Source organism: Neopsephotus bourkii, unplaced genomic scaffold (assembly GCF_033783945.1).
Source record: "Neopsephotus bourkii isolate Nb327-2 ecotype Australia unplaced genomic scaffold, CSIRO-AGI_Nbou_v1 NB_1067, whole genome shotgun sequence".
Lineage (NCBI taxonomy): Eukaryota > Metazoa > Chordata > Aves > Psittaciformes > Psittacidae > Neopsephotus > Neopsephotus bourkii.
Window position 1 is genome coordinate 3,251,271 of NW_026901555.1, and position 23,290 is coordinate 3,274,560.

Below are 23,290 nucleotides of genomic sequence, written 5' to 3' on the forward strand. Positions count from 1 at the left end.
CTGGAAACACATCCACAACCCCACCGCAGAGACAAGTTACCTGTGCTGTAGGGCTGAGGTCTATCTAGAAACAAGGCTGGAAGTGAGATGCCCACCTCAAGGACAGGAAGGGAGTGAGAGCTCCAAGCTGGGCTTAAATAGAGCTGCAGGCAGGTGTGGGGAGCCCCAGGTGAGGCTGCCCAAGTCCTGACAGTGTCCCAGGGCTCTGACAAGGGTTTAAATTAACTCTGGGTCCCCCTGCAGCATCCCTAGCCCTGCAGTAAGGACCTAAAGCCCATCTGAGCCACCAGAGTGACAACGGTGACACCAGATCTCCATCCATCCATCCATCCATCCATCCATCCATCCATCCATCCATCCATCCATCCACACTCGTTTCTGCAAGCAGCAAGTGACTGGTTCTGGCAAAGCCTGTTTCCTGTGGTCCAAGAGAGCTGGAGAAGGCAGCCAGCTCTGCCCCTCCAAATCCCTTCTGTTTTCTCTGTGGTACAGATGTAGGGAAATGAGAAGAAGGTGCCAGAAAAGGGATGGAGGGTCCAAATCTAATTCAAGCCAGTGCATTAGGCCAGGGGCTTTTTAGTCTGGCTAGTGTTGGCTGCAAACAGCTATCTCAGGGCAAGCACTTGGTATGAGATGTCAGGAAGAGCTACCATTCCTGAGGCCTCGGTATAATACGCTGTAATTGATATCTGTGAGGAATTAGGAAGGATTTGGAGACAAAATGGCCTCAGATTAGGTTAAACAGCAACATGATCTCAGCTTTGTTTGGAATCTGCTTTCCTAAATGGCTGGGTGCTTCCTCACAGCAGTGGGCCTGGGTGGCCACCAGCAACTATTCCCCCTGTGGCAGTACTGGGGCCACTCACCACCCTGGGAGCCTTCCCTAATCCTAATGCACCCACCGCTCAAAGCATCACCCGCAGTGTCAGGGCTCTGGGAAGGGCTCAGGGCTCATCACGAGGATGCTTCAGTCATGCTTAGTCCCTGGCCTTAAGTCCCCTCTGACGGGGGACGGAGGAATCCTCTCTTCCTCCCCAGGGATCGGATATCAGGGGAATTAAGCAAGAAATAGGATCCAAATCCTCCAGTTCCTCTCTAAGCTGCCTCTTGCACAATAAGGTGCCTCCAGGTCAGTCCATGGGTGCAGCGCCTCTCTGCCTGGTCTGGCCTGCCCGCAGCCACGGTGTCAGCCCTCACCCATGGCCCCACAAGAGCCTGGGCACCGGAGGGTGGCTCTGCTCTGGGCTCAGTGAGCTGGTGCTGCTGTTGGGCTCCTTTGTGCTGTTCTGCAGTCAGGGGGTCATGGCCAGCAGAGAGCCGAGGCTGCAGGTCCAGCGGCAGGAAAGGGGAGCAGGAAGGTGGGTGCTGGGGCTGCTTTGCCCAGAGAAAGCACCAAATCTGCCCCAGATCCACACCAACCCTGCTGCCCTTCTGCAATTGCTGTGACCCCCTTGGCTGCAGAATTAGCCTCAGGACAAGAGAAGGTTTTTACGCTGGTCCTGTTTGTGCTCCCTGGGGCACCGCAACCCCAATTCCTGCAAAGTAGGGCTGCAGGACCCATTTCCTCATCTTGCTCTTGCTCATGCCCATGTGCTCTCCCTGCAACACAGCAGCCCTGCTGCAAGGAGACCAGGACCCAGCTCTCCCTCCCCTTGATGTCACTCTGCAAGCTTCTTCCTCGCCTCCTCTTCCTCTTCCACATCAGTGTTTTGCATCCTGCTCTGTGCAGGTTGGCCCGGGCTCTCCTTCTCTCTGTCAACAAGGCACTGGTGATGTGCTCAGCCCAGTCCTGGTGCTGACAGTGCCCCAGCCCGCAGTCCATAGGTAGGAAACAAATAATGTCAGGAAGATAAACAGAGCAAACACAGCCGATTCCCCTTCAGGAGATATTTGCAGAAGGGGTGAGTCCGTCCCGACTGCTGTGAGTCAGTGGCCAGGCAGGGTGGGGATGGCGGGGACAGCGGCAGGACATTGCCTGTGCCCACGGGGTGCTAGAGCTGGGGGTGCAGCACCCACTGTTCCCCAGCACTTCTTTGTGCCTGTAAAGGGGCACCCAGTGCTTTCTGCCCTGTGGGCTATGCATTTGCATCAAAGCCTTAGGGCAAGGGTGTCTGGTTGGCACCAATGGGCCTGTGCAGACCCTGCTTCTCCTCTCTGTGAGTCACCCCACACCAGGGTGGGTGTCAGGACCCTTGTGTGACCCCCCAGTTCCCTAAGGGGATCCTGAGAGAAGCTCTTTCTGCAGCCTTCAGTGCAAAGTGAGAAGGGGGTGCTGGGTTCGGGGATCGCTCAGTTTGTTGAAGTAGAAACCCATAGTCCAGCTTCCACGCCATCCTTGTGAAGGTCCCTGCACACCTCCAAGGGCCTCAGCAGGGAATGACCATGGTATCCCCACGGACAGCATCAAGAGCAGCCAGCCTGGACAGGAGATGTTCTGCAGTAATCCGGGTGCTTAGCACTGTGATTCATCTTGCCTTGCTCACAACTCTGCGTTTTCCTCCTCTCCTCAACATCTGGCCACATGTGGCTGTGACAGCGCTGGCTGCCGCAGCACCCCTGTGCCTGCAGCCCATGTGCGCCCCGCTAATTGGCTGTGATGAATGAGGGAAGGAGCGGAAGCATGGCTTGCATCCCAGAATGGGGCTCTCGGCATGACAGTGACAGATCGGCCTCCTCGGAGCCCCGAACCCAGCAGGGAGCTCAGGCTGGGCTGCTCGCCCAGGCACAGCCTCTGGGGACTTGCAGAGGGTGTCCCAGGAGAGCACCGACCTGCCCAGGGCAGACAAGGGATGAATCCAATCTGCAAGGGCAGGTTGTGGAGGCTGCAGAGATGCTTCCCCAGGGCTTGTGGGTTGAACCCCTCTGTGTACCATCAATGCACCCATCATGCGGAGCTGGTGCAAGCTGGTGGGGCTGCGCTGACACCCACAGAATGAGTCTGCTCCACCACATCCAAGGACCTGTGATGCTGCACCTTTATCCTCCATCCAGATGTCAGAATGGCTCAGGGGTGTTGGATAACAAATGGACATTTCCTTTCCTCTGTGCTGACTCGGGCTTTTCTGGAAGATTGGTACCTCCCAGGCAGGCTGCAGAAATCAGAGGGTTTGGGAAAACTCCTACAAAACTGCAGTAAATTCTTAAAAAGAGCCCCCAAACACGTATTTGGGAAATTCCATGAAACATTGGACGTATTCCTGAAGTGCAGATGAAAAATTCCCAGGAAGCACAAAGGAAATTTTTAGAAATTGCCAGAAAAATTGCTAGAAAGGCGCTCATCTGAGGAGTTCCCAGAAAACAGTGGAAAACTCTGAGGAAAGACCTGGACCGAGGGTTTCCAGGATGGGGAAGTTTCTGAGAAGTGTTTGGAGAATTTGATAAAAAGATTCTAACTGAGGGATTTCTTGAGAGCCCTTGTGGGATTCTTGAAAGGCATTGGGATGCTCCTGGTCAGGTTGTAGATAAGGAAATACCAGGAGACTCCTGGGAAAAAAAATGGAAAATTCCTGGGAAGTTTCTAAATGGAGAAAGGTCACTGAAGTTTAGGGCATTCCTTGAGATGTTCCAGGTTCGGGAAGTCCTGTGAAGCCCTTGAATGTTCCTGGAATGTTCTAGGCACAAATCATTTAAAAAGGTGTGAAAAATGCAGAAAGGTTTGTCTGAGGATTTCCTAGGAAGAGATGGAAAGTTCCTAAAAACAGTGGCTCATTGCAAAAATGGAGCTGGGTGAAGGATTTAAAAGGAACATCCCCTCTCAGATCCATAGCTGTAGGAAAAAAACCCTCTATAAACTCTTGACATGTGGATCCCTAGAAAGCTCCAGATTTTCCCAGTAAGTTCCAGGTGAAGGACTGAAATGTGGTGCCCAGCTCGATCCTCTTCTCATTTCCTCATCCTCAAGCTCTCCGTGCAGAACCCGTGGGACGCAGCTTTCTTGTCTCACGGACCTCAACGTGTTGTTTGACTGCCATGGTCAAACAGACAAGGCACATCAAAAGGCTCTGCTGGGAACAGCGACTGCTTCCAAGAGCTGGGCAAACTGCTGGGCCAGGTTCACCGCCTGGTGCGAGCACCAGCGAGCAATCTACCTGGTGCTGATTCTGTTTCTGCTTCCTGCCTGTTCTAGGGCTGCTGAGCTGACCCTAGGGAGCCATTGGGGTGGTGAGAAGTCTCCTCTGTGACAGGTCCCGCAGTTCAATGAAGCCGCCTTGTGGGAAAAGTATTTCTCCTCCTTTGCATTAACGCTGTTGTCTAAGGATCACGTTGTCAATTCTTCCATTCATTCTTATGTCAACCTCTATGATTTCATGTTAGTCCTCTCTTCATTCTCTTTTCCAGGCTGTGGGGTCCTGGTCCATTTTAGCTCTCTCTGTATGGGTGCTATCCCAAGCCTTTGATCAGTGTTGCGATGCTTTTCTGCACCATCTCTTCTTTTTATGGCATGGGTCATTTGGAGTCGAGCTGCCGGAGCTCCATAGCTCCAGATGAAGGAAAAATGACATTTTCTCTTTTGTTCTCTCTTCTGGCTCTAAGAGTCCTTAATAGTCCACTTGCCTTTTTTGACTCTAACTAATCGTTGAAAGGATGCCTTCAAAGAGCTCCCTGCAATGTCTCTGAGATCTCTTTAAAGACCAGTAATTGCTGATACAGAGCCTGTCGATCTGTGTGTACAGTGGGGGTAATGCTTTTCATGTTCATTACTTTGCAATTACAAATAGAGAAGCTCATCTGCTGCTTTATTGCTCTGTTCCACACGATCGTTACACTTCCCTGCAATCCTTCAGTGTCAGAATCTAGGTTTGGCTGCCTGAATAATTTGGTGCCATGTACAAGCAGCACTGATCCACTGCGCTCTGCCCTTGCCTGGATCATTCTTTGGAGAGGATCATTAGAGGTCCTTGGCCAGACCCCTGTGGGACCTTGATGAAAGTCCTCTCCACTGCAGAAACAGTCTCTTCACCCCGAATCCTTGCCTGCTGTCTTTAACCAGTGATTAATCTGCATTTAACCCAGGGCAGCTCTCTTCCCTCACCAGCCTCTGCTGAGTGACCTTGTGGAAAGCTTTCAGAAAGCTCAACTATTGCACAGCAATCTCACTGCTCAAAACGTCTTACAAGAGCTGAGCTTAATTACTGTAATTGCACTCACATTACAGCACGGCTCGGTGTGGACAGACCTGCCCCGTGCCCAGCAAGCTGCCCTGGGGCAGCCAGGCTCAAGCAGGGACCACCACGCACAGAGCAGAGCTGCTTGGGGACAGCACTCAGGGCTCACCCCTCTTTCCTCCCAGAGCATCTCAAGCTGGAGGCTTTGCAGGTTTTCATCCCAAGCAGTGCATGAGCTAAGTGGCCTGGGAATACAGGGGATGGGTGCTGAGCTCCTCAGGGCTCTGCTATACGGATTCAGCTCAAAGAGGAGATGGGCTGGCCAGGATGCTCCTTCTTTAATAGCTTCCATGAACGGCAGGACAAGAATAGCAGAAGGTAGAGGGGGGCTTTTGGAAATGCAACACGGCCTTGGGAAAAGCTCCTGAGATGCTTCCCCTGCTGTCAAGGGTAACTGCTCCTGTGGCCAACACCCTGCTGAGGTGGGGCAGCTGGGAGGAAACGGGTGGCCAAAAGGCCTCTTTTTTTCCAGATTTTCTCTCTTCTTGAGTGAGGACCTTGACAGGGATTGGGATAAAGCAAACAGAGGAGCCCTTGGGGCGGGATGGGCAGCAGGCCTGCAGAGCTGGCAGAATTTGCTGAGGCTGGCGTTGCTGTGGACAGGGAGGATTAAGCATGGGATAGTTAGCTGGGCTTTCCCAGCACCCATAGGATGTTAGTTTTCAGACTTCATCAATAAGACTCTTCTCCTCCATCTCCCAAAGATGTTTATGAAAGAGATACAGGAAGGGAGGAAGATCAAACCTGCTTTAGCGAGGCCTTTCTGGCTTTATCTGTGGTTTATGAGGTGACCAGACCTTGGCGGCTCTGTTTTAACTTGTTTTGATCTGGCTGTGCTTTATGACTATCATTCTGAAATGTTTTGACAGGAGCGAGCCTCACCCGTCTGGGCTCCTCCATAGGAGCTGCATCTCCCCTCTTCAGGGCCACGCTCCCAGGGGAAGTGCTCCAACAGCCTGGCTTTTCCCCAAGGAAAAGGCCAAATGCAGTGGAGGTCACAGGAGAAATGGTGCCAGCCCTGGTGATGCTGCAGCAGGAGGGCTTTTTTATTGCTAGGGAGGACTTGATGCTTTGCCTTCCCTCCTCCCTTGGGCAGAAGAGCCGAGAGGGCACTGGGCTTGTACCGTTTAGGTCTATTTAGCTTTTCTCTTCCTTTGCATTGATGGTGCAGTGACTGCAGTTAACTGCATTGAGTGATGTGGGGATGGCACCAAAGGTATTTGGGTATCCTGGGTGCCATAGCCACGTGTGGGAGTGAGCCGACTGCGGGCACTGGGGACCTTGAGGATAGGGTGGTGCTCACCTGGCCTCTCTGCCCTGAGGCTGCTCTGCCAGAAGTGAATTTGCTTGCTCTAACCTAAGTGTTTAGCAGCTTTTATGGTGCTTTTGTTACTGGTGCTTTATTTAACTTCCCAGCAATGGTTTTCCAATGGATATTTGGGTTTCTGGTTGGTTTTGGTTTGGGTTAGGGTTCTTTTTCCCCAAACTGTCTCTTGTTTGCACACATCTCATACTTTCTTTTCCAGTTAAAGAATTCTCCACCTGCAAACCACATTTCCAGGAGGAAAAACCATGTGTGTTTTCCTGGAAAACTGGAAAACTTCAATAAATCTTTCTCATTGTTCTGTAATTCTTTTGGGGACAATAGTCAAAGATGGCATCAGAGCTGTTGGCTGGTTTTGGAGCAAAATCATATTCACCCGTGAGCAGGGTTGCTTCTCGCAGCACCTTGGATGCTGGATGCAGGCAGGTGGGAGCAGTGTGGGGCAGAGGAGACAAGCTGCAGAAGGAAAGGAGCTTGGACCAGCATCTTCTGAAGAAGCCCGGGGGGGCAAGGGAGGGCTGCAGGTACCATGGGGAGGACAGGGTCGAGCCCCGGGCACTTGGCACCACTGTGGCGCTGATCCTGCCCAGGAGAGCACAGCCCTGTTACTAGAAAGCTGACGTTGGCTTACCTGGATCAAGTACCTGCTCCCTGGTAATTAAGGATGTGTTGACATTAAAAGCCCGGTATCTCTATTTTGTTTAAGCATGTTTATGGACTAAAACCACCCTGCTTTGTTATTAGCTTTGCGGAGCGGCGTGTGCACCGTGTGATTAGAAGATGAGTGTACAATTGTCTCCTGCTAATTTATGCAGATTTCCTGCCCTCTTTCCATGCACTGCTGCCCGCTCCCCTCCTGGCTATACCCAATGCCCACATGTGGCAGTGCCCTGTCTGGGGATGCCCCTCTCTCTGGTGTCAAAAGAGCCATGACACGGGATTTGGGGTGACCTTTACCACTGGCAGCGCCTGTTGCGGCCGGCAGCCCTGCTGCTGGGTGCTGCGTGTGGCTGCAGCGGGGCGGTTAGCCGCATCCCTGCATGAGGAGAGGTGGAGGGAAGATCTTCAGGCAGTGAGCTGCGGCTGCCGTTTGCATCTCAGTGGGTGTTTTCTTCATTAAAATGCTGTGGGAAAAGGTTACCTCTCCTGCCTTGGTGTTTATTACTGCTGAGATGGAAGCAGGAGCCCTGTGTCAGGGAGAATGTAAAGTAGTTTTGGCTGAGAGGGCTTTTGGATGTGCCAGTGAGGGCACTTGGGCATCTGGCCCTGTCTGTATTGGCTGTCCATGGTGGTACAAAGGCTTCAATGCCCCTTTGGGAGAGGAAGGATGGGGCAGAGGACCCCTCCATCCCCACACCCTGACCTTTCCTGGGTGGCAGAGCCAGGTCGCTGCCTGCTGCCCTGGGCCCTGCACTTCTTCACCCTTTCTGGAGGTTTGGCTTTGGGGCAGTCTGGATTTAAGTGAGTGCCCCTTCGGCAAAGCTGAATGTCTTTGTTTATTGCTGAAGCCCTGTTTGTGTCTGTAACTTACAGCTCTGAGCCAGACTCTCCGGGAAGCCCTTCTGCCCCCACTATCTTTCTCCACGTTGCTTCCCCGGTGGTGGCTGCAGGTAGGGTAGTGCCAGTAATTATAATCTCTCCACAGGTACAGTGCTTTTGGTCTGTTGCTTCACTGGAAAAGAAAACTCATATCTCTCTCTCGCTCTCTCTCAGGTTTGCTTTAAGCACCATTTATCAGAGGAGCAGCACCTTATGGTAAAGGGGTGCGTGGGCAGGATGCTGTGGCTGTGCCCCCCCAGGCCCTCAACCTTCGAGCAAAGGCTTGGGGGGCACCTCACAGGGTGGGAAGGCTTGGGCTGGGGGCAGCAGGGACCTCCTGTGGCCTCTGGCACGGGGCATCACACTGGAACCCAGCCACCCCCTGCCCCCCCTCTGCCTTCCAGGCAGGGCTTATCTGGGCTGGACACGCTTTGGAGCCACTGCTGAAATTGATGCTGCTCACTGAACTCGTTAATTGCTTTTAGTTGTAGACTTATTAAGAAACAAGATTTAAATAACATTGGAGGGGGGGAGCGATATAAATGAGCTGCAGGAGGGAGCAGAGAACCTTCCTGGAGTGCCGGGATGAGTCTTAGCAGCAGCAGGGCTACAGCGAGGAGTCGTCAGCAAAGGCTCAGCGTGCTGCAGGTTTCCTATTTTGCCTCCAAATCTGCTTCACGTTTAAGCAAATCCTCTGATGACTGCCCATGAATAGTCATGCAAGAACTGCCTGTGCTTGCGAGCTGCCTGTGCTTCAGCTTCAGCATCCCCCAAAATGAGCTTGCTGGCAGAAAGGAGATGAGAAAAAATACAAGATTTTTCCTTGAATATTCCTTATTATTCACTGAAGACTTGTAGACACTCGTTGGTGCTTGCGCTGAAGATCTGATAGCAAGAGCAGCCCTTGCCCAATTATGGAGTGGAAACGGTTTGGGGGGGTTCGCAGCCAAGTGGAGACAGCTCCTGTGATTGGAACAGCAGAGCTGTGGTGGGAAACACCAGGCCTGCCCTCGCGCTGCTCTTGGCAGATCCAGCCTTCTTGTGTGCATGTGGGTGTCTAAATCTGAGGGAAAAAACCCCATCGTGATGATCTGGGGGAACTCCAAGTGCAGAAAGAAGCCAAAATCCTGAGGAAAAACTTCCCTTGATCACAACTCGGAGTGCTCAGAAAATAGATGAATTAAGGGTGCGCCTGGAGCGATGGAGGCAGATCATAGGATTCATACTAAGCAAACATGCTGAAAAGAGCATCAGATGGAGGACTCGTTATTTGCTTCTCCAGAGTGCTAATTGGCGTGGTTTTGGGGAGGATGGTGCTGTGAAACCCTGCACAAGGCAGAGTGAACAGTTGTGTCTGGGTGATGGGTGCTCTCCAGCGAGAGGACAGATTCACTCAGGTCTTGAAATCCCCCCCCAGATTGTCTCTCCCAGCAGAAAGGCACTTGGTAGAAAAGACATGCTCCCCACCGAGGTTTCTAGAAGTTGCTCTGGGGCTGGATGTCAATATTGTAAGTACCAAATGAACACATTTCAGCCCTACCAGCTGTCCCATCATTGTTGCATGCTTGATTAATGAAGAGAACTCAATACCATTGGTGAACATGCAGAAAGAAAATGGCTTGAAGGGGAGGAAAATGGGAAAGAAATGGGAGAAGAATGGGATGCTCACAGGGCAGGAGCTCCTGCACCCTTGGTGTCTCTTCCATTTGGGAGCCAAATGCTCTGGGCACGGGGTCCCCTTCCCCTCTGCTGAACCAGAAACTGCTCAGCCTGACCCCAGACCTGTTGTTGCCCATGCCTGAAGCTGGGCAAAGCTGAAAGCAACAATGAGATCCCTCAAGGAAAAAACTCTGCTATTTCTAAGATTAACTTTGCTCTTCCAGCAGCACTCCAGGAGAATTCCCTCTACCCCTGGACCTGGTGCAGCGGCCAGTGGAGCAAATGCATCCCCCATGGCACTCTGGCATCTCCCAGTGTGTTGCAAGGCTGGATAAGGGAAGAACTGTGGTGAGAGGGGATCCCAGTGCCTGCAGGGTGATGGAGTAGAGGGTGCAGTGCCAGCGGGGTGCTGGTTATGGGAACCGCTGCTGGGGGCTGAAGGGAAGGGGCTGTTCTGAGCAGGGCATGTACATGGCAGGTACCATGGATGCAGCTCATTAAATGACTGGCTGGAGGCGAGACAGATCGCTCGATAAAGATGTAAAGAGAAATAGAGGGTAAATACAGTAATCTCCAGAACTTCCCACCAGGGTGTTAGCATTGAGGTTGTAAATACACTGAAATCAAAGACTCATAAAACATGCAAATTGCTCTGTGTGTGTTTGTCTGTCTCCTTCCCATGTCTTTGCCCCTCACCCCCTTCCTCTGTATTTCTATCTTTCTATCTCTCTTCTTTCCATGATCTCTGCTCTGCTCCTGATGAGCCTGTTAGGGCGAGGGAGGGAGCCTTTAAAAGACATTTTTGTGGTTCTGGGCAGCGAGTCAAAAAAAATCTGCTTTTTTGTGTTTTTTTTTTCCCCATCACCCTGCCCCCTCCCCGTTCCAGACCCAGGGACACGTCACCCAATCCTACACAGCCATCAAAATAAACATTAATTAAGATATTTTCAGTGATGTTCACTGTCACAAATTACCAGCCCCACAAAAGAAACGCTGCTGTGCAACTACTCATGATGTCAGTTTATCCCTTTTGTGATCACTGAGATAAAGCGTCATTTCTCTGCTTTCCTCTCCTGCCTTTTGCCCTGCTCTGCTCCACGCTGGGAACCAGCATCTAAACGTGGCTGAAAAGCAACATCGCTGCCAAAGGCTCCCCAGGCTGCATCAGCAAAACCTGCGGCGGGTATGGAGCAATGGTCCCAGCAGGCAGCATGACACCATGATCTGCCTAAACAGGGGGATTTTATAGCCTTCGTGCCCTGGGAAAATTGGGGTCCCTTCCCAATGCCCCAGGTGGGGAGGGATGAGCCGTGAGGTGGAGGAGTGTCAGGGTGTGGGGATGCAGGGATGCAGGGCTGCTAGGATGCAGGGTTATAAGTATGATGGGGATGCGGGGGTGCAGGGACATAGGGATGCAGGTGTGCAGGGACATAGGGATGCAGGGATGCAAGGTGCAGGGTACTGGAGCTCCTGGCGCGGGGCAGTGGAGAGGTGCTGGCAGGGCTGTGCAGCCTCATGGGGAGGCAGCGTGGGCCGCCCAGCACAGGCTGGCTGCCAGGGAGCCAGAGCTGGCAGGGCAAGGTGGGGAAGCAGGAAAGGGAGCCCCGCTCCTCCTCCCCTCGGGGAGAGCTGTGGCTCTCGGCGGGAGGGTTGTGAGTACACACAGACTCTCTGGAGCCTCCCATGTAAATCCTGGCAGGACCCAGCCAGCTCTTAGCTCATTCACGTGAGATCACCGTCGTGTTCGGGGCACTTGCACGGGTAGGTACGTGCTGGGATTTCTGCAGGGACCCTGCCCTGAGCGGCTGCAGATGAGTTGGGAGCTGGGAGAGCTCAGCCTATCCAGCCGCTCTCCCTCCAGGACCCTTCTGTAGCAGCATCATGACTATGAGGCCGTGTACCGCAGTCCCCAAACTCTTCCATCCAGCTGGCTGAAACCCACTGTCACACTGAGACACAGGCTCTGACACTGGGGACAGCAGGTCTGAGGCTGAAGATGCCAGGCCTGACTCTGGGGTCAATAGATCTGACCCTAAGGACACCAATGCTTTTGTGTGCTGCCCCAGCCAAGGGGCAGAAGCTGTGGCAAGCAGGAGAGCAGCCTTGGGAGCAGCAGAGGTGTGATGCCCTGGGCACCTCCACCAGCAGCAGCGTGCCCTGGCACAACGCCGGCATGGTGTGAAGCATGGCCTCAGGGCTGCTGGCAGCTTCCCCTCGGGTAGAATACAGCCTGAGGTCACCTTCTGCTCTTCTGCCACCCTCAATCATTTTTCCTTTGGTGTTAAAACCTTGTGGGATATTTGCATGCAGTCGTGACTTCCCCTGGCCGCTACCGGTCCAAAGAAAACAGATCCATGTGTTTTAAAATCTCGGCTTACATACCATTCCTCCAGCTTCTGCTCCTTTTGGGGGCTTTTCCTTCTTTTGGTGGATCAGTGACCTGAAAATGCACTTTATGTTTTCCCTGGGAGAGGTAGATGAGACGAGCTCTGGCATAGCTGCATATTAAACCCGACCTGCCGTCCTCAGCAGCCTTTGCTGAGCTGCTGGCTGCCGCTCTCCCCCTCCGACAACTTTTTAATCGCTCGCCCCAGATAGATCCAATTAGATCTCCCCCAAGAACAAAATCGTTAAGTTTCCTGTGTGCATTTCTAACCATTTAGGTCCCTTTCATGTTCCTCTGACTGTGGAAGTATGCGCAGCCCTGCACATCGGGGTATCCGCGGGAATTTCATCGACAAGCTGCTTATCTTCTCCGCCAGGTCATTAACGTGCTGTTTATGCGTTCTGCCAGGTCATTAAGGAAGATGTTAACGAACGACCTCTGCAGTGCCCCCTTGGATACTTCTGACTCCACCTCTTCCAGCAAGCTCTGCACAAGTGGGTAGGCTGCTACCTACCTTATTTATATCTATATGTATGGTTATATATTCCCACCATATTGCTCTTGGGATAGATTGCTGTGCAGTTTAGGGCTGTTCAAGCTCCAGCCAATTTGAGTAATTTTCATTATGTTTTCTACAGTATTGTTCAAAGAGCTAAAAATAGCTCCGTACCACTTCTCACCCATTGCCATTACTCGTTAGAAGAGCAAGGTGAACTGCTCCTGGTGAGGATTTTTAGCTTGGCTTTCAGTAACTTCTGGATGCTCAGGACCTTTCTCCCCTATTCCCTTCGCTTTAGGGCGATGTCAGCTGCTTAGAGCAGCCCACAAGCTCTGCTCCTGTGCTCTCCCCCTTGTCCAGAGCACAGCCAGAGAAAGGAATTTGCTCCTGGTGTGGTGAAATGGGGGAATGATTTGTCCTGCTCTCAAGCAATCCGCAGCTGCTTGCCTCCTCTGCCTCCGCTCGCCCCTCACAGAAGGCAAAGCCATGAGTTCAGCCTCTCTCACCCATTTCTGAGGCCTCATTAATTTAAGCCAATATTCTTTCCTCCCCAGAGGTCCTGATGAAAGAGAGCAGCTCCATTGAAGATGCTTAAGCATTAAGCCTGTACTCAAGTTCCATTAAAGCGCCTGATTAAAGTGGTGAGTGGCTGGACTCTGGACAATGCTAAGTGCTTTCCTGAATCAGGTTCCCTGACTTCCCAGTGCCTGCGGCTGCACACCCGGCTCCTGCTTTCTGCTGCTCTTCTTCCCCCAGCTCCTGGCCAGACCCTTCCTCATTCACCTTTTACACGTTCTTTTTCATGCGTGGAACTTTTTCATCCTTTTTGCTTTAAACCTGAAATCCACGAGCGGCCACTTCTGAAGTGATAAAAATCTTATTCCCTGCCTTTGTTCGTTTCTTTTTCTTTTCAGGCAATTGTAGCTTACAACACCTTAATTATCGCGTCTCTGAAAACTGGTTAAAGAGTTTAATACTTCCTTCCCCGGACCATTATGCAGTAGACTTCTCAGCCCCATAAAATGTGCCTTCTGGAAGCCGAGCACTTCTGCTGCTGCAGTTCTGTGCTCATTCCTTGCCCTGATGGTTCAAGTGCCTCCGGCTCCTCCCTTGCCTCTGCCCTGGCCCTCCTAGCAGGCTAGGCAGGTGAGAAGCGCCAGAGAGGCAGCCGGAGCAGATTTTCAGTTAGAATGCAGGCTTTTTAATCTAAAGCACATTACACAGCTAGTGAGTTATGTTGCATCATTTTAATCAGCCAGCACATCTGCAGAAGGTGCAAGTTTCCAGGAGCCGGGGTGCAAGAATGATGGTATAAATCACGGCGAAGGCAAATCCTTGACATCACCTTCATTTCTGAATTTGATCCTCTGATTTAGCAGCGCAACGCTGGCTTTCTGGCACTCGTTTTGCCTGCCTGTTTGCTATTTAATAGCTACAAGGCTTGTCAGACATCTCCATGCATCCGATGTCCTGGCGTTTCAAAAACCCCTGTGCTGGGTTTTCTAAGACGGTTGGATTAATCATGGATTTTGGCCACAGACGTGCAGGGCTGTCTCACTGGAAGGGTTCTGCTCCAGGAGAGCGGCTGTGCCTCCCTGCAAAGCCATTTGGGACACACGTGCTGTGTGAGCTCAGCCTGGTGAGATCTCATCCCTTTCATCCCAGAAAACAGACAGGGGGAAAAATCCACCAGGTCCCACAGTGGCCGTGCCTGTGGGACGAGTGAAGTTTAATCCCCACCGATTTTTATTTAGGTGAGTTTTAAATAACTCAAACGCTTCCCTGAGGGAACCATCCCACAGCCCGACAGATTTCAGCACTAAGCAGTTTTTCCTGGTGTTCAGCCTAAATTTTCTTTTGCTCTGTTTTAGCCCATTACTCCTGCACTATAAAATGTCTCAGGTAATTTAAATATGAAGTGGCTGAGGAATACATTTTGGGATGCAGATCGTCATTTGATGAGAGTGTGACTGTGCACGGTAAGAAACTGCAAGGTACAGCTGCTCAGGAGGTGATGGGCGTGATGCTGAGCTGACGGGGAACTGTAAATTGGGGGTGATGCTGGCTTTTACCAAAGGGTGTATGATAACTTCTATTTCACCTTGTCCCTTGAGAATGAAGCAGGTGGGGGTGAATGCCCCAGATCACTCCCCCAAATGGCCTTATCATTTTAAATGAGGTTTTGAGAGAGGTGGAAGAGGGAAGAAATGAAACCCAAGAGACCAGTGTACACACATACTGATGGTGTAGGAATGGGACAGTGTGATCTAGAGGCAGGAAAGCTCTGAACTGTCTATGCACATGGCACAGGGCATCTCCTGGGCCCTCAAAATTCGAACAATGCAGGAATTAAGTGATGCCCTTTCTTTTCTCACAGGTTCCTCCCCAGTTGTAGACAAGGACTCTGGGGGAGTATCTGCATCCCTCCAGGAGCTCGGTGCAGCATCACTCTCCTGAGTGCTGGGAAGGGAGCCTTCATGGGAGCTTAGTTCATGAAACTCCTGACACCCGCAGCCATTCACACTCTTCATTCACACTCCCCATTCATGCTTTTCCATTCACTCACTTTCAGTCTATGCACACTCTCTGTGCATGCTTCTCTGCCTCTCTATGGTCAGGCCTGGCTGAGACTGTGCCTGTGGCCGCTGCAGTGTGTGGGGGTGATGATGCCAAAGGGAAGGGAGCCACGAATCCCCATGGCTTGCTGGGCAGACAGGCAGGCATGGGCAGGGCCACAGCCTCTTGGTGATTTGTCTCGTGCATCCAGCTCCTTGTGGAAGCATGAGCGTCACCCATAAAGCCTGGGATTTCTGGAGAAGTTCAAGGTGTCATTGCCCCCTGCACCTGCCCTACAACTGCTTGGAGATGCTTGCTTTGGGTCTCCAGGATAACAATCCCTGCTGCTGCTGGTGCAACCAAGGCTGGGAACCACTTCCCAAACTGCCTGAGGAAGTGCCCCGGTTTGGCACCACCAATCTCTTTATTAGGGCTGGGTGAGAAAAGCAGGATTTTGTCCCTGTCTTCGCTGTGTGGGTGTTCCCAGCTGTAGGGGCAGCACAGGGAAGGGTTGGGAAAGGGTTTTCCTGTTCCCTGAGACAGATGCCCACGTCTCATAGGTGCCCCACTGCCAGGAGTAATTCCTCTCCCCATGTGCCTTTCACACGTTGTGCTGGGTTGGTGTCTGCTGAGACATTCCTGCAAGGGCTGAGGCCATGGACCCAGCATGTGGCAATCCCTGACATGCTGGCTGTGGCTGTGCCACTGGAACCCACAGCCAGATGGCACGGGGTGGCCTTTGGGTACTCACCAGTGGCTCTGCATGCCTGGCATGCTGGAAACCCTCATCCTGTTGGCAGCAAGCTGTGGTGCTGAGGTGAGGGGCTGCGATGCCAGAGTGATGCCAGGGTGCTCCTGCCTTCATCTCCCTCTGTCCCCTGGGGACCTGAGAACGGGACAGCATCCTCCTTCTGTATTCCCAGTCTCTGGATCCCCACCTGAGCCTGTGCTGGGAGAGCCGTCATTGCCATGGCAACTGATCATGATGTCATCGGCAGAGATGATGGAGCAGGGATGGCAAGAATGGGCAGGCAGCAGGCAGGGCAGGCAGCACTTCCCTTGCCCCAGCCATGCAGGTTGTTCTCTCAACCTCCCCTCCGAAACCTGACAATTATTTTCTTTCTCTGTTTGTTTTTTGTCCTTCCTCAAGTATTTTCATTGCTTTTGAATCAGGGCATCCTCAGATGAGCACAAGGCCCAGCTGCCTGTGCTCCACACACAGAGTCACAGAACGGTTTGGGTTGGAAAGGACCTTAATATCATCCAGTTCCAACCCCCTACCATGGGCAGGAAACCTCACACTAAACCATGTCGCCCAATACTCTGTCCAGCCTGGCCTTGAACACTGCCAGGGATGGAGCATTCACACTTCTTTGGTGCCTCACCACCCTCACAGTAAAGAACTTCCTTATATCTAACCTGAATTTTCCCTGTTTCAGTTTAAACCCATCACCCCTTGTCCTGTTGCTACAGACTCTGATGAAAAGTCCCTCACAGAGGCTTTTGGGTAAAATACAGAACCTTCACCGGTGCAGGGTGCCGGAGGAGAAATAGGGGTATCAGTGAGGGAAGAAACAAGGGAGACAAATGTGCCTCAGGGTGCCACAAAACCAGGGAGTTCCGAATGCCTTTAGTTGAAAGTGAAGTGCCCCCAGTGGGGTTCATCTCCATTTGTGAACTAGAATGTGAACTGACCTGATTTAAAAAATATATTTCTTAATAAAAAGCAAACTGACTCCAGAGTGGGGGTATTTATTGTAAAGATTTTCATAATAGAAACTGAACTGACTCTGAAGGGTTTTTAAAACTTTGTCTATTAGAAAGGGAACTGACTCCAGCTGTAATTTAGATTTCCTTCACAGAAAGAAAACCGATGCTGGAGGTTTTCTGCTTATTTTTGTAATAGAAAGTGAAGTGATTCCACAGTTGTTTATTTTTAAATGTTCTTAATACAAATAGAACTGACTCCAAAGTTTGTTTGTTATTATTGTTACTGTAACATAAAGCAAACTGGGTGAGCTTTGTATTTTGCTTTTTTGCTTTCTGAATGAAAACTGAACTGGCTCTGGAGTTGGTTGGTTGCTTAATTTACAAACAATTCCTTCTTTTAATTTTATCAATAAAAGTGGAATTAACTGTAGAGGGGGTTAAAAATTAATTTTTTTTTTTTTTTTGTAATTAAAAGTGAACTGACTCCAGAGGTTTCAAAAATATTTTCTCAATAGAAAGTGAACTGATTCGGGGAGTGAATTCAGGAAATGAACTGATTTTGGGGAGGTTTTTTTTTTTTTAATTACGGCTTTATGATGATTGTGGGGTTTATTTGTTTTCTTTCTTTTCTTTTTCTCCCCAAACCCTCCAAGTTTAAAAACCCCAACACTTCACCAAATTAAAAAAAAAGTAAAAGTGAAAAACTCAATAACCTCCAAAGCCCTCCAAAACCCTTCAAAGAAACCCCAAACCACCTCAAAACCACACCAAAACCTCAAAAACTTCAAAAACACCCCCCCTCCAAAAAAACCCGAACATTCAAGAAAACTTCAACAAAACAATATTAGAAAACATTCAGAAAACCCTTATAAAACATCCAAAAACTTAAAAAGGCCCCCAAAACTTCAACAAAACTGCAAAAAAAAAGAAACCCAAACAAAAAAATCTTAAAAAAATCTCCCAAACCTCCAACAATCTTTAAAAAAGAAACCCCAGCTCCCCAGGATTCAGATGAGCTGCCCCGGAAGGTGGATCTGCAGCACCTAAGGTGAATCAGCCTCACCCGCAGCCGCTCCGCACCCGAACCCTACCGCCCTCTCCCCGCCGGTCGCTCCGCTCCCTCCCCCGGTTCCCAGGCGGGGCCGCTGCCCTCGGCGCCCGCTGGGCGGCGCTGTTGGACCGCGGCTGAATGCCGGGGCGGCGGGGCTGTGCCGTCGGGGCGGGGATGAGCCGTCGGGGCGAGGGGGCCCCGTGCCCGCAGCAGCCTGTCCGCACCGCCGTGCCCGCATCCCCTCCCACCTCACCCGGTCACCGCTCCGTGGGGCCAGGGGATAAAGCGAGGGGGGGTGTTAAAAAGTGGTACGCGCGCCCTTTAAGAGGCAGGAGTGGGCGTGTCCCCGCCCGGCAAGGCCCCCCCCCGCGCCGCTCAGCGATTGGCCGTTCCGCTTAGGGCTGCCCGTGCCGTTGCCTGCGCGGAGGAGTAGAGCGCTCGTCGCGGCGGGCGGCGCCGCTGTGCGGGAGGAGACGGCGGCGGCGTCGGCGGCGGCGGGGCGGGAGACGGAGGAGGGCGGCGGGGAAGCGGCATGGGCGCCTGACGCCCGTCCCGTCCCGCCGCCGAGGGACGATGGCGCGGCCCTGCGGCGGGCGGTGGCTGCTGGGCGTCCTCCTCGCCCTGTGCCGCTTGGCCGCGCCGCTCGCCAAGAGCCTGGAACCGGTCTCCTGGAGCTCCGGTAACCCCAAGTACGTGCAGCGGAGGGGCGCGGGGGAACGGGGGGGGAGAACCCGCCTCGGACCCCCTGGCAAAAAAAAAAAAAAAATTACCAAAAACCGGGAGAATCTGACGCGCGCACAAAATATTTTAACCAAAACCGCAGGATTTTTAAGGAAAAAAATCCCTCCCGTGAAGCGGAGCGGGCAGCGAGGAGCGGCTGGAGGCTGCGGTCGACGGACGGAGAGGAGCGACCCCCGGTTGGAGTACGGACCCCTCGGCGAGCCCCGGCTGGCGGGCCCCCGGCGGGCTCCCACCTTCTTTTGTGCTTTGTAAAATACTTTGATTTTTTTTTTTTACTAGTTTTTAAAAATTCCGTTGGGTTTTTAGAGCTTTTCTTACCTTTAAATCTTTTTTTAATTTTTTTTAATTTTCAAAACGCGTTTTATTTTTTCGAGTTTTACAATTTTTCATATACATGTGGGTTTTTTCTCCACCTTTACGCTGTTTTTGCCCCGGGATTTAAGGCAGGCTCCGCCGCCCCCGACCCGCCCGCGCTCCGGAGGGGGGCCGGGGGGCCGCCACCGCCCCGGATCGCCGCCGCTAGAGCTGGATTTACTGCCTATACTTTGCATTGGTTTTGATGGGTTTTCCCTTTGCTAAGCGGGAGGGGGGGCGGCGGTGGGACCCTCGGTCCGGCGGGGAGAGCCGGGCCCGAACAAAGCCGGTGGTGGGGTGCGAACACCCCCCCCCCCCCAGCCTTGCCGTATGTACAGCTGAATTACATAGATGTGTGTTTATTATAGATCGATGTTTGTTATATATATGTATGGGGTGTGTGCGTACGTGTGACTGCCCCGGCTGAGGAGCTGGAACAATGCGAGGGGGCTTTTCCAGCCCGTCGGGATGCAGGGTGAGGAGCAGTGGAGGTGCCAGGGTGGTGGTTTTGGTTGCCCTCTTGCTGGGCTGTATCTTGTAGATCACAGAGTGTTTGTTTATCTTAGCCCCTTCTCGGTTTGAAAGAAAATAATCCTGCCTTTAGGTTGAGGTTGTGTGTTTTTTCTTCCCACCACCACATTTGTCCAAGAAAAAAGGAGTTTTTTGGGGTTGTAGGGAACCGAAATAATTTGGACAACTGTCCTGCGTGGACACTTGTGTTCCAACCAAACCTTTATTTCGTTGTGTATGGGGAAAGCAACTTCGCAGGCACATGCTGCGGAGGTGCAGCCTGGTGCTGGGACGAGCCGTGAGGGCTCCCACGAGTTGATCCTCCTGCGTGGCGTGGTTTTCCTTCCCATCCCTTTGGCGACGGGAGCAGAAGGAGCCTTGACCCTTGGGAGCTGCTCTGCTGGGTTTGTGGATCTGTGATACTGGCGACAGGAGGCCGGTTGTTTCCAGAAAATACCTTTTATTGTTGAAGAAAGGGCAGCTGGAGGTAGAAACCTCTTTGGCTCAGTGCTGTTGGGGGGTGCTCTGTCACCCCAGTGCTCTTCGTTAGCCTTGGCTTTATTAAAGGGTTAAGTCTGGGGCAGCCGACGGGTGTGATGAGGTGGCCATGGTGGTCGATGGCATGATGGTGGGTTCCCACCACCCTCTCCATCTGCTGGGGGCCGTGCTGGGCTGGTCTTTGGGTTTTCCCCCAGGTTGGAGCTCTGTGATCGTCTGCCTTTCGCGGGGTTTTCTGGGTGCGTGTTATCCCATGTGGGGACCTCTCCCTTGGGCAGAGCGAGGAGGTGGAAGTGCTTGGAATGCTGGCGTTCCCACCCAGAAACGAATGGGTGCTATGGAAGGGTTCATGGGGGTGCCAGTCCCCGGCCATGGGCCCACTTGTGCCCCATCAGTCTGTGTCCATGTGGCCTGACCCCGGACCCTTGTCTTTAGGGTTCGCCTTTGTGGTCCTTTGCTTTCTTTCGTGCCTTCCTGCTTTGCCTTCGATGTTCGCAGGTTGTGTGGCGTTGAGTGGAGCCTCTTCATGGCCGCTCCTGCCAGCAGACCAGCCTGGGGAGCTGTGTGCTGCACAGAGCCCGTCTGCAGCTCCAGGAAAAGCCGTGCTCTTTGTTAGGCTGGGATTACTCCCCTGGATAGATGCATTAACCCCCCACATGCGCTCCCCACCATACTCCAGGCTTCCAAGCCCCTTCCTCCGCTGTTTCGTGGGCGCTGCCGTGCCTGTGCCAGCTCTCCTCCCCGCTCTGCTGAGCTTCAGCTTGTGTTTTTAGAGTAAAGAGAGCTAAAGCCTTTAAAAATAACACGGCTAAGTGGAATTTTCCAACAGATACAAGGAGAAAACGTCGCGCGTTGGGGCCGTTCGGCCTTGGTGCTATTGCTGTAAATAATGAAAATATTTTCCTGCCCTTTCCTCCCCTAGGCAGCTCGGGGCTGTGCTGGGAGCGTGTGGGTTTAAACTTCACCGGGGCGTTCCCGGCAGGTTCCTGGTCTGGTGGTGGTTATCAGAGCGATGCTGATAACGCACCTGATGGAAGGAGCGATTTCCTAATCGAGTTAAGTTTAGCTTAAGCTGCAGCACTGTCTGAGTGCTGGGGAAGCGTTTCTCTTTGGTTCCTAGGTGCGTGCCCAAATGCCAGCAATGAAATCATCACCGCCTTCTGATCGTGAATAATTCACTGTCTTTAACGGGGGAAAAACAGGCCTAGAAAAGCTTTCGCTGGGTGAAAGGTGATGATTGTCACAAACGTGAGGCTAAGTTAGATCCCCTCGGAGCGAGCTGCGTGTGGAGCCCCTTGGGAGGGGTCTTAGGGGGCCAGTATGGTCTTAATTTTATCCCATCGTGTCTGAAGGACCCTTTTGGGATTTCCTTGGCCCTGTTGCTGCTGGGCCGGGGAGGTGACTGGAGCATGTGCTTGTTGGACAGCCGGGAATAGATGGAGAAATTCTGGCAAAATCCTTCCTCAGCTCCCTTGGCTGTGATTTTGGAGAAATACTGACCCTGGTGGGCTCCTGTGCCGGCTCTTAAAAGGAAGCATTTCTAATAAAATATGGTTTGGAAAATTCATTTCAGGCTGGAATTCGCTTCTCCAGAAAGTATTTTAATAAGAAGGTGGGGGGAAATGGGACACATCATCCGCGCAGCTCCGAAGAGCGGGTTGTTTCGGCTCTGCTTTTCTCTCTCGCCCTTTATATAAAGTTTTACTCGGCTCCACTGGCTCTGTGCAGCAACCCAGAAACTTCCTACAAACAAAATAAATGCATTTATTTAATAGAAATAAAAAAGCAGGGGGAAGAGGAAAAACCCAGACAAAAAGTCTAATCCTTTCTGGTATTTTTATTCTCTTTAATGACATTATGGTGTCCTATTGAATTCTGTAAGCACTGAATTTGAATCCTGGCATATCTTTGCCATTTTTAATGCCTTTTTCGAGGGACAAAGTGCTCTCGGGAAGGCTGGTTCCAAGGGAAGGGCTCTGCGGCGGTGGGCTTGCACTTGTTGGAGCACATGTAATTTAATTACCATACCAGTGGGTGCATGAGGCGCTTCGCAGTGTAAACAGTTGGGAAATAGTGAAAACAGGCTCCTTTATGTGTAATTAAAAGTGGTTGGTTTGCAGAGTCTTTGGGGAGCACGAGGGGGCTGAGCGGTGGGGGGGCACAGTGGTCCTGTATGGGATCCAGTGGCCCCTCCACTCTTCCTTGGGCTTTGCTTGATCTCCGCAGGATGGTTTGGGCTAAGTGAGCCTGGATGGTCTGCATCCCGGCTGGAGTTTCACTCTTGGAACTGAGGAGCCCGTTCCAAGCCTGTAGGCTGCTGCTGGGTGCCCAGGAGCATGGGAGGCTCTTGCTCTCCCTACCCCAAAGCAGAAACCCCCATGCTGGGCCCATGTCTCAGCAGTGATGTTACCCTTCCTGCTGCGCTTGGGGTGAAGGAGCACGCTGGGCTCCTTGTGTGTCGTTTGGGAATGACTTCATTAACTTAAATTAAAAAACCAACAAAAAAAAAGTGAAGGCAGGGCTGCGGCTATTGCAGTAGCTGGGTAAATACCACTGGATTCTATAAAATGGATTTAACTGCTTCCTTTAAAAGAAAAAAAGAGCCGTGATGGGGTGTCTGATTGATTGTAAAAGGAGCTGTAGTTTTCTCAGAGCAAAACAGCTGCTGCAGCTCCTCGGAGCCTCATGGCAGCGGGGACGAGGATGGGGCTTTTGTGCTGTTTCAGGCCATGGAGGGCTGGGACGGAGCTGTTGGGGGGCTCCTTCCCTCTGCTGCACCTGAGCCACTTCATTGCTTTGGTTATTTCAGCTGTGCCTTGGATCCCTGTCCCATATGGTCTGCGTGTGGATGTGCCCATGTCCTTGTGAGGTGCGGCTGAGCGGGCAGGGGTCCCCTCGAGCCCTGTGGATGTTTGTTCAGGTCATAGGGATCACCAAGAGCAGTGGTGCACGTTCAGCCCCTTGCACAGCACATGTCGGGAGGTGTTTGGGTTGTCCCTGGAAACTGGGGGCTTAGTGGTAGGGATGGCCCCTTGTTTCCATGCAGGATCTCTGGGTCCCGCAGCCACCCTGGGGCACCCTGGTCCCTGCCTTGCTGGCACCCAGCGGTGGCAGTGCTGCTGGGAAGCCTTGTCTGCTCGAGGAGTGCTGGGTCCGGTGGGAAAACATCTTGTACCGATCAGTAGCACATGCTACTTGGAGTCTGGCAGCTGAAACAGGGTGGGGAGAAACAAAGCTGAAATCCATTCTGTGTCTCATTAATGATTGCTTGTACTGGGAGAGCAGGAGGAGGACTCTG

At 52.2% G+C, this 23,290-nt stretch overlaps 1 protein-coding gene across 2 annotated transcripts in view; it reads left to right on the top strand.

The window, feature by feature from the left end:
• Positions 1–23,290, top strand: part of EFNB1 (ephrin B1) — a 101,882-nt gene that overhangs the window by 30,374 nt on the left and 48,218 nt on the right. Inside the window, exon 2 of one of the 2 annotated variants that reach the window (XM_061361969.1) lies at positions 18,376–18,578. In XM_061361969.1, the coding sequence (XP_061217953.1) occupies positions 18,463–18,578 (116 nt within the window). In that variant the 5' untranslated portion in view covers positions 18,376–18,462. Of the gene's footprint in view, positions 1–18,325; positions 18,579–23,290 lie in introns of those variants that run through there. The other variant, XM_061361968.1, reaches the window with a different exon arrangement.